The sequence below is a fragment of the Pseudopipra pipra genome, chromosome 13, assembly GCF_036250125.1.
Source record: "Pseudopipra pipra isolate bDixPip1 chromosome 13, bDixPip1.hap1, whole genome shotgun sequence".
Lineage (NCBI taxonomy): Eukaryota > Metazoa > Chordata > Aves > Passeriformes > Pipridae > Pseudopipra > Pseudopipra pipra.
In genome coordinates this window covers 12,650,217-12,665,199 of record NC_087561.1, presented here as the reverse complement: position 1 = coordinate 12,665,199, position 14,983 = coordinate 12,650,217, and the positions used below count along the sequence as shown (strand labels likewise).

The 14,983-nt window shown below is 53.2% G+C and overlaps 2 protein-coding genes across 5 annotated transcripts in view; both read left to right on the top strand.

The window, feature by feature from the left end:
- The first annotated feature begins 264 nt into the window (after positions 1-264).
- Positions 265-5,218, top strand: ARL13A (ADP ribosylation factor like GTPase 13A). The gene is made up of 6 exons (XM_064670420.1): positions 265-323; positions 1,355-1,489; positions 1,531-1,914; positions 2,259-2,790; positions 2,873-3,524; positions 3,834-5,218. Exons 1-5 carry the CDS (start codon positions 265-267, stop codon positions 3,152-3,154), a joined length of 1,392 nt encoding a protein of 463 aa, XP_064526490.1. The 3' UTR covers positions 3,155-3,524; positions 3,834-5,218.
- A 9,514-nt stretch (positions 5,219-14,732) lies between these two features.
- Positions 14,733-14,983, top strand: part of ATP11C (ATPase phospholipid transporting 11C) — a 55,576-nt gene continuing 55,325 nt past the window's right edge. For all 4 annotated transcript variants that reach the window (XM_064670086.1, XM_064670087.1, XM_064670084.1 and 1 more), the window contains exon 1: positions 14,733-14,863. In XM_064670086.1, coding sequence (XP_064526156.1) covers positions 14,837-14,863 — 27 coding nt within the window. In that variant the 5' untranslated portion in view covers positions 14,733-14,836. The remainder of the gene's footprint in view (positions 14,864-14,983) is intronic.

Here is a 14,983-nt window from a genome sequence, read left to right as displayed (position 1 = left end):
CAAGGGGCTGTCAGGGCAAGGTCTGTCCAGCAGGTCCATGCCCATGAGGTATTGCCCAGAGGGATGGATTTTATCCCCAGGTTTGGCTTGTGCATACCAGGCTGGAGGCAGCAGTGTTGGGCCATGGGACAGGGCATCCTGGGATGAGATGCTCCCAGCCATGGGGAGAGAGCACAGGCAGGAGGACGAAGCACATGGACGCGCTGGGCTGCTCACTGAGTAGGTGCCGAAGAGAGGCCATCCCTCCACACGGGGTTGCAGAGCATGTTCCACCTCTTCTCCCACTGCTGGTCGTGGCTGCAGGCCATCCAGGAGCCCATCAGGTAGGTCACTGTGCCTGCTCCTCGGGATTCCCAGGGGGCACAACATTTACCTGTGTGTTTATCAGTGGTGAGGGCACCAGCGCAGTAAGAGGGTGAGAGTGGTGCCCATTGCAGGAACTATCCCTGGACTGCTGAGCAAGGCACATGTGTGTCCTTGCTGTCCCCTGAGCAGGCAGGAGCTGGCAGGCAGGGGAGCAGACTGGGCAGGGGTGCACATGCAGGGAATGCTCCCAGCAGGATGTCCCCTGTGCAAAGCCAGCAGCTCCCCAGGAAAAATGGGGAGGATGCACTGAAACACTGCTGTGCCTGTGTGTGTCCGGAGACCCAGGTTAATTGCCCTGGGACAGCACTGCAGGGGAGTTTATGGTCCTCTCCCTCGAGAGGAGACCTTATCTGCTGAAATGCTGGAGGTGGAGTCATGCCACCCACACAGCCTGGTCTGTACGTGTAAGGAAGAAAACTGTACTGCAAATGACTACTGTGGCTTGTCAACAATAGGGAAGACTTTCTCTATGTGCTTTGGTGGAGCACATTGCTGGAGACCAAATAGGACTGTTTGGCAACAGGAGAAACTACCTGAGTCCAGGTAGAAGCTTGTAAAAATGTCCTTGCTACCTCTCCCTAGTTGTGTGTACTCATAATTTACTGCCAAGGAAGGAGTAATCATTGACTGCATATAAGGAATAATCATTTTGGCCTGTGCACACCATTGCTTAGTCCTATATGATATGTAAATAAGTTCTTGCCATAGGAAGCACCTTGAAGGCTCTGCATAGTGGCTGTCCCACAGTGTTGAGGTGGCTCCAGGCACTTGTGCCTTCCCTCACCCTCTCCCAGGCACCAGAGCCCATCCCTACCCTCGCTCCCAGCTCAGCCAGAGCCTGTGTCACTGTCCTGTACCTCTCCTGGCTGAAGTGCAGCTACTGTGGACAGGGTCCCTTGTCTGGGAGCCTGGGGGCTTGCAGAGGTCACCACTCTCCAAGGAGCACAACCTTTCTCTGGGATGCTCAGCTGCTGTTGTCACTCTGCAGAAAGGTGACCCTCCTTGTCGTGGGGCTGGACAATGCAGGGAAAACCTCTGTCATCACGGACATAGAGAAAGGTGAGGAGCTGCACCAGAGCCGGCCTCAGCTTGAGGCAGCAGCTTTATCGTCCTTTGCAACCAAGTATCCAATACCCCTAAAATACAGCCCCTGTTCTGGGGAAGTGTGCAAGGCACGGGCTGTGCCGCGGGCAGCTCTGGGAGCGGGAGCAGGGATGTGGCTGGGAGAAGAGGAGGCACATGCCGCAGGGAAGCTCCCGGGTTCCTCTGCCAGCTCTCTGCCCTCTCCCCACACACAGCACTGGCTGGGGAGGTGCTGCCCGACGCACAGCCCGGTCAGACCCGCCTGCGGGTGGACAGGTTCGAGGTGACGCTGGTGGATCTGCCCGGGGGACAGCGATCCCGCAGTTCCTGGCGCAGCCACTACAGCGGGGCCCACGGGCTCCTCTTCGTCCTGGACTCCAGTGACCTGGCACGGATGGAAGAGGCCCGCAAGGTCCTGAGTCGCGTCCTGAGCCATCCCGACATCTCCGGGAAGCCTCTCTTACTGTAAGGCTGGTCAGCGGGATGTGACCTTTGGGGTTTGAGGTGAGGGGGGTGAGTGGGAACCTGTTGCTGGGGTTGCGGGTTGCGTGCACGGGCTACTGCGGGGGCGTGGCGTCCAGGGTGCTGTCGAGGGGTGCTGGGACATGAGGACCACAGTGGCACTTGGGAGATGGGAGCATCCCTGGAGGGGAGATGAGGAGGGGGCTACAGTGCCAGGCAAGGGCTGGGGCAACGCTTCACCTAATCTCAGCCAAACTGGGAGAAAAACACCAGCCTCCCCCGCCGTCGCGCAGCGAGGCGCCCAGAAGCCGGGGTGACGGCCGCGTTCCGCTCTCCCCATGCCCCAGGCTGGCCAACAAGCAAGACGCGGCGGCCGCGCTGCTGCCCTGCGAGGTGATCGAGCGGCTGTGCCTGGAGCGGCTGGTCAACGAGAACCGCTCTCCCTGCCGCATCGTGAGTGCGGGGCTGGCCCCGCTCCCCGCTCCCTCTCCCTGCGGAGCTGCGCTACCCGGGCTGACCCCCCGCCTGCCCGCAGGAGCCTTGTGTCGCCAAGCGGGGCCCCCCCGCCGGCCCGGTCCGTGCCACCCTGCAGGGGCTGCGCTGGCTCCTCCGCGCTGCCGCCGCTCCGGCCCCGCCGCCCGCCGAACCCGCACCGCCCGCCCCGAGGGCCGCCCGCGCCCGCCGGCCCGCCCGCAGGTGCATAAGGGGCTCCGCGGGTGCGTGTCCCCGTCCCCGTCCTCCTCCCCACAGCGCTCGACCTCAACCCCATCGTGTTCTCGCCCCAGGGACCGGCCGCCCCCAGGGGAGGATGCTCGAGAAGGTGCGGGGAATAACGGGGACAACCGGCCGCTGCGCCCTGTCTGCCACCTCCTGCCCCTGGTGAGTGAGTGAGACCCCAGGGGTGGGACGGGGTGGAAGGGGGGCTCCTCCACTTTCTTCTCATCCTCCTTACCCTGCCCAGGAGGAGAGCACTAAGGGCACCAGGAGGAGGAAGAAAAAGGTAAAGGTGAAGAAGAAGGTCTTGGGGCAGCCGAGCCCAGCTGAGGAGCCGGAGGGACCAGGAGAAGGGGGTGACAGACATGCGGGGGCCGCTGGGGGGCTGCTGCTCCCCAACAGGGTCGGGCAGGAGGAGCCTGTGCCCACCAGGATGGCCACACCCCACCCAGGTGAGAGGGGGCTATGGGAGGCTGCCAGCACTGCTGGCACCAGCATATCAGGAGCCCCAGAGCCACCCTACAGGTAGGGTTTGGAACCTGGTAATACAGCAGAATGCTGGACCACTGGTCCCCGCCACCTCCATTAGCTTTGCTTGCAGACCAGCAGAGTGCAGAGCAAGGTCACAGGAGTCTGAAGGGGAAGAGGAGAGACATCTCTGAGCACCTCTGTAGGGAATGGTGCATGGAAGCAATGAAGGACTGAGGACCCGCCACCAACAGTCCTCTCAGGTGGTTCAGTGACAAAGGTATCCTTGCTCAGGTGTGGTGCCTGAAATTTTGTGTTTCTCTATCCAGTGCAGGGCATGAAAAAGAAAAAGAAGAAGAAAATCAAGAATAAAATTAAGTCGCAGGAATCTTCTGTGGAGCAGCAGCATGAGGAGGTCTCAAGCACCTTTGGTTGGTATTTCCTAGGACAGATTTTGCTGAAAGCATCAAGGAGCCTGGGCTGCTGGCAATGGGGTGTGAGCTGTGCAGGGACACTTGTCCACGGGGTGCTTGGTGTGGAGACATGGGCACAAGCAAGTGCTGCTGCAGGGCAAGGTGGTGGCTGTTGGGGAGGCAGATGCAGCTGCCTCTGCCGTGAGGTGGAATGAATGCACTGTGCTGGAGGCTGGGGTGTCCTTGCAGCCCTCACTCAGCACAGGGTGCCAGGTGGGTCCTGGAGCTGGCCCCTGGTCAGTGCCCAACTGCTTCCCTTTCTTGCAGACTTGTACCGCCGGGCGATGCTGGCTCTGAAGATGAGGCAGGAGCAGAGGAAGCAGCCATCTGCCATCACCCCCTGAGAAGGGAAGGCACAAACTAGGGGATGGGTGGTCCTAGAGGACCCAGCCTGCAGTGGCAGTGAGATCCCAGACTGAAGTGGCAGTGGGATTCATGCAGGGCTGCTGGGGTGCTTTTCCGGGGCTGGCAGTCCTGGGCAATAGATTCTGGGGCATGAACAGCAGCATTGTCCTTGGTGTGGCTTGGAAACAGGGCATTTGCAGGGACGAGCCAAAAGTCCCTTTGTAAGATGCTTCTCTGGCAGATGGCTGCAAACCCATCTGAAAAGGGAACAGCCAGCCACTTGCTGACCCCTGTTAGTATTCTGTGGAAGACTCCATCTAAACCCAGATTAGCCTGTGGAAGAGAGGAAGATCAGAGCAAACGTCTCAGGGGAAAAAACCTTCATCTTGAGTTGACCTATGTCCCAGGAAAGCTATCTTCACAGGTCAGGGGCTGACTTGGCCTGTCAGTCAGCCCCTGCTTACTGCCTGGAACAGTCTCATTTCCCAGTGGTGAAGATGGGAGGGCAGTCCCAGGTGGTCTGCAGAAGACCTTCATCCAGCCCACAGCCACATCTGGCAGTGTTGTCAGGACTCCCCTCACACAGGGAAGGAGGGTTATGCCTGTGTTTGTGCATGCAGCATCCTGTCAGCGAAAGTTTAAGTTCAGTGGCAACTGGTGGTAGAGGCTGCTGGAGGCTCCTTCCCCAGGATCGTTCTTCCTGATACTGCCATTCTCCCAGGAGGGACAGTGGTGACCTGCAGGAAATGCAAAATCCTCCCATGTCACTGGCAGCCTGGCACCCTGCAGCCTCAGGCAGTCACTGCTCTGTGCTCATCTCAGCTCTGAGACAGGACAACAAGCAACATTTGCATCTCAACACAACCCATCTGTGACACAAGCCTGTCACAGGGACTGAGCTGTGCCAGAGGACTGAGCTTGTGCTGCCTGGCTCCAGTTGGGTGTATGTGCTGGGAAACCAATCATCAGTCCTGGAAACACTTTATGTGAAGTCAGGAGTGGGACGGTTTTCTCTTAACACCTGCAAGAGTGTTAGGACCTGAACTGTGCATTAGTCACCTCTGTTCCCGTGATTACTGATAACAGGTCTTTGTGGTTCATGGGGAGGGAAAATCACTGAATCCCCTGGAAGGGCTGAAAAGGGAAAAGAAGAGAGACTGGCTACACTGCCTTACCTGCCTGCTATAAAGTTTTGTCTAACTCTGCTGGATTCAACTGTCAGAGACTATAAGGATTCACTGTAAATAAACTGTAAATAATAAGAGCACAAATTAATACTGGCCTGTCAATACATCACTTTTAGTAAACCCCTTGTCTCTGTCTGGTGGAATTCCTTGCGATGTCAGTGCTGTGGGCAGGAGTGTACAGAAGGGACCTGCACCTGTGGAGCCCCTTCTCCTGGGATGGGTCAGGACCATGGGTGCCCCCAGGGGGCCAGTCCAGGCTACCAGCCAGGGTCACAAATCTCCACAGGATTAATGGGAAAGGAACATTAAAAAACTATCCCCTCTAACAGCCCCTTCTCACACACCCACTGGGTCTGGGAGGAGGCCGAGCACTCCCAAACAGCTGGAATCCCAAAACAGCCCATGGCCCACTCGCCATGGCTCCAGAACCATGTGGGGAGCGGGAGCTGAGCGGGTTTGGGACTGTCTGGCACAGACGGCTGCAGCCAGCTCCCTCTGGTGATCCCCGCAGCTCCCGGCACTGCAGCTCCTCAGCACCTGCAGCAGCAGCCATGCAGGGACACAGCCCTGTGTGACACCCACAGTCAGACAGGACAGCCAGCGAGGCAAGTCCAAAGGCAGAACTGGCCCAACTGGTGCTGCTGGGCAGCTGAAGGAAACTTTCCCTGAGAGCCAGCTGTAAGAAACCATTAAGGTTGATCAAACACGTTTCCCCTGACATAATGATCTCCAGCCTGTAGTGCAGACAGACAGTTAAAATACATTTCAGAATCAAATCTCCTTATCCTAGTGCTTCCATGGGTGGAGAGCAGCCAATCCCTACTACAACCAGGAGACAATTCTGGTCTGCACCAACCAGGAATATGACTTTTATCTTCTTTAGAAAGTGAGCAGCAACAACTCTGTGTTAAAAATGGTCTATCTCAAAACATCTCAGAAATATCTCAGAAATGAGATGTGATCAAAGATATATCAAAATACATTAATTAATGGCTAATCCATGCCACTGGATAATTGTTTGGGCTGCTCCTGCCACGTTTGAGAAGCGGTGGCTGTAGCACAGCGAGCATGCCTGGGGCAGGCAGGGTGGGCAGAGTCCTTTTTTCCATATTTCTCATCCTTTTATTCATCTTACATCCCAATAGCTGAATAACCAGCAAGGGCAGGAGGTCTCTGGGGGGCATGGTCCTGGTGGCACTGCCTTCTGTCAGGGGGATGAGGTGCAGCTCTGCCCAGGGTGGTCCTGGAGTGTCCAGTCTGCTGGTGGTGCACTGAGGCCAGGCGTGGGGCCGCCCAACAGTGGTGCTTGCCTTGAGAAGAACAGCCCCAAAAAGAAGATAGTGGTGAGTGGTACTCTCCTGTGAATTTTGGGTTTGTTGGAATGTGCTGGAATGCCAAATATGCTGAGAAGCAAATGCTCCAGGGAGATACATTTTCTATCTCTTGTGCATGCTATCAACAGAATTTTCTGCAGAGAGGACTGGAGCCAGCTGGGTGACACAACCCTGCTTCGCATTTCAGCATTTTGATATTATCTAGCAGATCCTTCTTTTCTGGTTCCCAGAGGAGCTCTCAGGAGGGTCAAGTTAGGCAAAACCTGGTGCCTGCTCCCACCAGTGTTTTCATGATGCCTCAGCCTGGGCTGTGGCTGCATTTGTTGTAAACTGGTGTGTGAGTTTTGCATTTCTACAGCCTGCTGTCCCTGGTGGAGCTCATTTGGAGACCCACAGCTGCCAGCAAGGTCACCAGCAGCTCTCTCCATGGCATATGTCCTTCTGAGCCTGGAGGATGGAGGGATAGAGGGACAGAGGGAGGAGGCTGTGTTTGTCTGAGCTTTGCAAAAGTTGGCGGTGGTTTGTATGGTGCCAGGCAGAGATGAAGAGACATTTCAGTGAGTACCTGTGTGCATACACCTACACAGGGCATGGCTGGTCTCATCACCTGACACCAACCTTGCTTTGCACAATCAGATTCTTTCCTGATGCCTGTTATTGCTATCAAAATTTGAATGGGTGAGCAGGGAATTGAAGAGTAACAGAGAGGCTACTGTGCTTCTGAGAAGAGAGCTGGGAAGATCATTGCTTCATCAGTGCTAAAAACATTGCCAAGTCTTCCAGTGTACAGGACACCATGAGGAATTCCAGGGAGCAGGAAGACCTGGAGGAGAGCCTGGAAGATGGGACCACGTGATGAAGCTGCCAGTCCCTCTGGCTGCACCCATAGGCATGTTGTGCTTTCTTCCACGTCATTATACTTCACTTTCTACCCACTGGCTAGGCTTAGCCAGCGATTATACTTTATGTTATAACATCTCTTTGCTCCTCTCTACCCCCAGGAGAGGATGGGGAAGGTGATCTGACTCTGAAATCTCCTCTGAGAACCTTTGATTTGTCCCAAGGACATGGACAGGGCAGGAGATCCCCCATGGCAAGCTGATCTTGAGATGTACAGGTATCTCTCCTGCTATTCATCCACTGGTGTATTTTATTATTAAAAACTCAGTTGTGTGGTTTTTTCCCCTATACGAGTGTTTCCAGAGGAGTGTGAACCATTGTGGGTCTCAGCATTGTTTCCAGTTTTCTGATGGAGACATCCTTTTGGAGTCAGCCTTCCTAGCACCTGGACCGTGGATCTCCATGCTCGGAGGGGCAGGACAAGGAAGGTGAGCCTGGTCCTGGGGTGCTCCACACATCAGGGAGCTGTGGGGTGGCACAGCCCAGCAGCAGCCAGGCCCCATGAGGGAAAAAAAACTCAACAAAGAGACAGAGACTTGTGATTGTGTGAAAAACATGATGGTTCTTTGTCTGCTCCTTCACTAACTCAAATTTACAGAAGGAGCCAGGAAGTAGTTTTGGAGAGCACCTCAGACACCGGACTTTGAACACTGACTTAAGGCTGTAAAGGTGAGTGAGTGCAAGTGGAAGTGATCCAGGCTAATGGGTGTTTTGCAAGGCAAATGGAACCGATCACATCCTGTGGGGTGCCTGCAGGTGGTTCTTGTTCCCCACCAGCTTACCCTTAAATCCCATCACCTGTTCAAGGGCATATATATACAGCCAGGGGAAGAGCAGGATTTTCTTAGGAGACAGACTTTGGAGTTTGGAGTGGTTAAGGTCTTTCCTCTCTGGTTTTGGCCAAAGGTAAAGAAATTAATGACAAGTCTCTTGCCCCACAGCAGCAGTGGCTGGTGGGGAGGTGTGCAGTCCCTGCTCCTTAGCTTTGTCAACCCTTGGGATAGGGCTGGAGGTATCACAAATACGCTGGTTAGGCAGCGCTAAGGGGTGGGGCTTTTTTCAGGTTACATTGTTGTCTGAAAGCTGGTTACACTGTGTACATACTTAAATAAACATGTATAAGCAAGCTAAGTGGATTTTAAGCCTGGGCATGGGCGTTCGGGTTGATAAAAGCATGCGGTGGATGGCTTTTTGAGCTTGAGAAGCTGGTTGCTATGTACACTTTCTTGTGCTTGCAGCACCTACCCTCTGACTCTGACCAGGGTGGGCTAGGAGCCAGGATGTCCTTGTGGAATTTTCCTAGCTGAGATAGACAAAGCAAGTGTTGAGAAGCACTTTTGCTTTTTCTAAATGAGCACAGTAGGGCACAACTGACTTTCCTGGGAACATTCGAAATATTGAGCTGAGAAAAGCTGGCATGTGATACTGGGCAGCTCTCAACACATTGAATAATGAATAACCATGCATGGGTTTCTTTTGGAGTTTTGTTATCAGTTGTAGATCCTCTGTTGTATTGCACTAAAAGTGAGCGTTGGAGTGTTTGCTGTTATGTGTTCTGCAGAACTGTTAAAAAAATAAGGCTGAATTTAGTGAAAGTAACTCCCTAAGCTGCTTTTCATTGTTATGAGTCTATCAAGACTTTGCAGGGAAAGAGAAGATAATGAGTACTGGAAATTGAGAAAATATGAAAACTTTCCTTTTTTAGGCTAAATTAGCCTTGTTGGAGACATTGCTGCTGGCAAAAGGAGGAAGGATATAACCAAATTTATTTAATGGATATGTTTGTCTCAGGACATCAGGAAATGTGCCAGAGTCTGAGGTATATAAATCTGTCACATTATGTACCAAACATGTTTGCTGGTTTTCCCCCATTTAAAAAAAGCTTACTTGTTAAAAAGGCAAATTGTGTTAACTAAAATTGGTAGTCTTTCACTGTCATAAATTATCATTCTGTAAGTCTCTGCATATTTGAATAGGTTATTTCAGACTATAAGGCGAAAGTGTCTCTTGAGAAAGACTATCAGTGTATTAATTAAAAGGGCTTTTGCTACAGAATATCACTGGATATGGGATCAAGAGCCAATTTATTAACCAGAATTTTTCATTTTAAAGTCATCTGCAGCAATCAGAGCTCAGGCCTTGCATGTAAGAGAACTTTCACCTTATGAAACTACACTTACATTTCTGTGCAGGTGAGTTTAGCAAGACTCTAGCCCAAATTCCTGACCTAGTGGCATAAATCTTGCTTTCTGCCTGAGCTCTCCTCTGATTAGACTTTACATGCATCTTCCATGCATAGTGCAGCTGTAGGAGAGGTTTAGGTGTGATTTTGTAGGGCTTTCATTTGTTGGTTGTTTTTTTTTTCCGGCTAGGCTTGTGTTCATAGGCTGCAGGTACTAGTGCTACAGACACCTGCAGCAACCAGCATCTGAGATCTCTGCCCTGTTTCAGCAAAGAAAGCTGCTGGTGGAGCGATAAACTGATCTAAAACGTGCAAGTCCCCTTGTGTGATGGACACTGCAGTGTGGTGCTGCTGCTGAGTTAACTCCGTAGTGCTCAGTGCAGACTATGAACTTGCCTCTTCCTTCCCTTTTCCAGGAAGGTTGGGGAAGCCCAGAAGCACTCCCTAGGATGTCCCTGCTGCAGGTTATGACTTCCCAGAGGAAATCATATGTCTGAAGCAGATGTTTTTGGCACAGGGTGTGAGGCAAAACTTGGGAAACTGGTGCTGAGTGATGTGCTCAGCTAGTGCTGGTCAAGCCCTGCTGATCCAGGGGGGATAGGATGTACAGGTTCCAAGGGAAGTCGTGAGGCATGGTTTCATGCAGACCCCTCTGCAGACAGTTACTGGCTTCCTTCCCTCACAGGTGTTTTGCAAGTCTGATGCAATCCCTCCATGTAATGCCCTGGATACCCAAGCACTTGCTGGCCACTCCCAGGTGGAACCTGTTTTTTCCAGGCAGCCAGGCATGAGGGGAGGATGAAATCTGCAGCCTGCCCTGCTGAGGGGCAATGCCCAGAGATGTCAGCAGCTAAAGGCTATACATAGGACTTCAGCAGATACAGAATTTATGTGGCTTTGGCTGCTTTCAGAAAGTGTGCTCCTGATCCTGTGGCCCCTGGTCAGCCCTGTGCTGGCAGGGTAGATTTGAAAGTCTCAGGTGTGAAGAGACAGGAATTCTGCCTTGGGATATGTTGGGGGGAAAAAATTTCCATTTCTGATCAAACAACCTATGCCACCAAATCAGTGAAAGATCTGCCCCATTCAAGAAAAGGGGAGGAAAAAAGTGGTGGTGTCAGCTCCTCCTTGGCATTCCCCCTGAGGGCCCATGTACCTGTGGGCAAGGACAGAGCCCTGCCAGTCTCTTCAGAGTGTTGAGACTGTGGCAGCCTTGAGCAAGAACTCACATTCCCAGATGGAGATGGCCCTGGAACGGTTCTCAGGGGGAAAGAATCACCTCGAGAGTGGGTAGCTGTGGTGTCAGTCAGCAGTGAGTACCTCCTTCTTGATCCTGTTGCTCGGTGTGAGAAGGAGGAGCAGCAAGTCAATAAGGAGGTCATGCCCTGACAATAAACTAGCTGTTGGTCTACAAGGTTGGATTAACAAGATCTACCTCAAGCTGTAGCAACACTAAGGATAAACCTGTAGTACTCCTCAGGCAGTGGATGGACCTTGAAGAGATGCAATACATCTCCATTGACTTCATACTCCACCGGATACTACAAAAATCCATTAAACAGTTTGAAGACATGGAAAGCCGATTGCATGTTCTGCCACCAACTGCTCTTCATCCTCCAAGTGGCCACACGATGGCAGAAGAAGCAAAGAACACTGCAAGAATAAGCGTTTTAAAAAAAAAAAAACAAAACAAAACAAAAAAACCCCAACAAAACAAATAACATAGTGAGGGTTAGTGTGTGTCCCAAGGTCAGTGGGCAGGCTGGCTCTCGCCTCCTGCTAAGCCATCTGCCAGGGACTGAGCTTCAAAAGCCTCCATCGCCATGAACAGTAGAAACAAAGGTTTTCACAGGACATGAAAAGTATCTTGTGAGGGGATTTAATGGACTTTCTGAAGTTGTGAGTGGCTCACAGCAATCCCTTGGGTCACTCTGTTCTCGCCCTGGCTGTGGTCTGCTGAGAGCTTGGCTGATGTACTGAATAACTTGTTTTTGATGTTAATTGAAGTAGTGATGGGTCCCAACCAAGCTGTATTGTGCAAAATTCTCCCAAGGACCTGCCCCTTGTGGTCCCCTTGTCATGGGCAGGGCATGGCTGAATGTAGGATGGAGTCCCTGCCAGCTCTGTGCAAGAGACCCTTCTGGTACTGCTTGTGCCATGTGTTACCCACGCAGCACAGACTGTTTGTGGCATTAAAAATAGATTTCCCTTGTAAAAGACCTGTGAACTGATACAATTGCTACCAAATCAGCAGTGGAATCACGCAGGCCATTCCAGGGTGTGAAAAAGCCCAGTCAGGGTTGTTCCTCTTTGTGGGGCTGGTTTCTGCTGAGATAGGGGTTTCACTGCCCGAGTCCACTGTGTCAGCAGCAACAGGGGGAGGGGGGAAATGATAGCTGCCTTGATTTCTCCAGTGAAATCCTGCATGGATGCTCTCTTCTGCTGGTGAGACCAACTCCCCTTCTTACCAGTTAATGCAGGTGAAAGGTGAGGAGCAACTGTACCTGTAGGAATATCCTGAAGAGAAGAATATAGTTCATTTCTGTGGGCTAGGTGAGTCAGGCTGCCTTGGCCTTTGGAAACATCTACATGCCTGGCTCCAAAGGCTGGTGGTTCACTGGGCACTGCTGGTCTGTTCAGCACTTACCAGAGCCCTGCAACAGGAAAAAAATGTCTGAAAAGAACAACTCTCTCTTCTAACCAACACAAACAGGCTCAAAAAACATCAGAAAAGTATCCAAGAAGCAGTGCAAAAGCTGCAGGGTAGTGTAGGTCTAAGTTTAGTTCTCTTTTGTTTTGTGGGGGAGGGAAGTCTAGAGCTAAACTGGTTAGGTATTATATTATGATGTTTAACAATTCCCATTCATTATTTTAAAATGTGTTTCAAACTGCCTAGCATTGTTTCCTGGTTTCCTCTGTTGTGGTTAGGCCTTTGTGTGGAAAGGTGAGTAACAGCACAGCTGCACAGAGAGTAGAAAGGTTGCACTTGGGATTCAGATGAGCACTGGCTGTGCCCTAGGGAATGCTGCCTTGCTCAGCAGGGATGTGAGAGCCTTTATGATCCATCTACTGCTGCCCTGGGATAAGCGGGGTTAAAAAAATCCCAGTAGGCTCCTGCTTGTCCACCTGACTGCTATTTTGGTGCTGGGGTAGGCTTTCTGTGCGAGCTTAGATATATCACACCATGTAAAACTGTCAGACAGTGGGTGCTTGAGTAGAGGAAATGTGACTGGTTTTAGCCCTAGTAAAATCAATATGATGCTCTTCTTGCTTTAAAAATGCCAAGTGAAAAAAAATCTGTGTGTTTCCTAGGTCTCTGGAACCTGACAGCAGCTCTCCAGGCCCAGTCGTGGTGCCACAAGGTGGGTTTTTTTGGTTTCCAGGAGAAGCTGGCTTTAAAAAAGGAGCAGTGCAAACTGCTGAAGTGACAGTGGCCCCTGGGGGCTGGGGTCAAGGAGCCTGCCTGCTCCTGGAGGTGCTTGGGGCTGTCAGCAAGAGACAGCACCAAGAAAACTCCCTGTCCTGTGCTGTTGCAGAGGATATTGCTCTAGAAAAGACTGTTCTATTACCAGGCAATAAGGATGTCAAAAACATAATGAAAACCATGTATATTTTGTTAGGTTACATCTTGTCTTTCTCAGTTTTGGTGGTTTATGTGGAAACAAATATTCTCATGTTCTGTGGCTGCACAACTAGGGAGAAGGTCCCTGGAGGAAATGTTTCAGATGAGTGTTGCTTCCACTCATGCGCTGTCCTAGCCCAGAGGGAAGAGGATGTGTTTAGCTTGTGTGCTGTGGGAAGGCTGGAGGCACCAGGGAATGCTGGGCAGCTGTGGGCTCAGAGGCTGCAAAAGTGCTCCAGGGAACAGGCTGGACTAGCTGACAGCTGTCTGAGCCACCCATGGCAGTGAACTGCCTGGGAAGAGGTTGCAATGGGGAAAAGTGCCCAGAGACCCTAAATACCTTCTGTGGTCAGTCATGACTTGAGGAAGATGCTCTGAGGTATGTTTATGATGGCTGCTTGAGCATCATGACAGTGGCTGGGTTTCTTGTACCAGATGAGGGGAAAACTGTGTTCTTGTACTTCAGAAAGCCAACCATGTCCTGGGCTGCATCACCAGCAGGTTGAGGGAGGGGATTCTGCCCTTTATTCTACTCTCGATACCCACACCTGCAGTGCTGTGTTCAGCTCTGTGACCCCCAACATAAGAAGGATGTGGACCTGTTGGGTCAAGCCCAGAGAAGGCAATGAAGATGCTCTGAGGGCTGGAGCAGTTCTACTATGGAGACAGGCTGAGAGAGAGCTGGGGAAGAGAAGGCTCCGAGGAGACCTTAGAGCCCCTTCCAGTTCCTAAAGGGGCTACAGGATTGCTGGAGGGGGACTCTTAAAGAGGGCATGTAGTGATAGGACTGGAAGAATGACCCCTTGGGAGGTCACAAAAGGGATTAGTCCTCTTCAAACATAAAGAGGGCAGGTTTGCATTAGGTATTAGGAAGAAATTCTGCCCTGTGAGGGTGGTGTGGCAGTGGCATAGGTTTCCCAGAGGAAGCGTGGCTGTCCCATCCCTGGAGATGCTCGAGTCCAGGTTGGATGGGGCTTGGAGCAGCCTGGTCTGGTGGAAGGCATCCCTGCCCACGGTAGAGGGGTGGAATTAGATGGCTTTTGAGTTCCCTTCCAATCCAAACCGTTCTATGCCCGTGGCACCGTGCAGCGGGGGGAAGCTGCATTAAGGACAAATCGCACCCGTGGGCGGAGGTGGGCAGGAGGGTTTAACAGGGCACGACGTGCCGCGGGTAGGAGGTTGCCCCCGGCCCCTGCCGTCGCTCTGTCCCCTGCCGTCGCTCTGTCCCCTGCCGTCGCTCTGTCCCCTGCCGTCGCTCTGTCCCATCCCGTCCCTCTGTCCCCTGCTGTCGCTCTGTCCCATCCCGTCCCTCTGTCCCCTGCTGTCGCTCTGTCCCATCCCGTCCCTCTGTCCCCCGCTGTCGCTCTGTCCCATCCCGTCCCTCTGTCCCCTGCTGTCGCTCTGTCCCATCCCGTCCCTCTGTCCCCCGCTGTCGCTCTGTCCCCGCGGGCCGGCCCTGGGCGCGGTGTCTCCCCCCGGCGGCCGCCGGCGGTACTGCAGCTCCCAGGCTGCTCCGGGGCGGTCCCGCCCCCGGGGCGCGGCGGGACAAAGCGGGGCTGAGCGGCGCGGCCGGGCCGGGCGGCGGGGCCGGGCGGCATGGAGCGGGGCCGGCGGCGGGGCCCGCGGCCGCAATAGGAGCCGAGCCGAGCTGAGCCGGGCCGGGCGATGCGGCGGTGAGCGCGGCGGGGCCGGGCGCCGCCGCGATGCTCCGCCGCAGCCTCAGCCGCCTGGTGAGTGCGGGGCCGGGGTGGCGGGCGGGGGTAAAGTTCATTGTTATTATTTTTCGCCTTGTGTTGGGTTTGTTTTTCCGGGAGGGATGAGCGGCGCATCCCACTCCCGGCGCGGTCCGC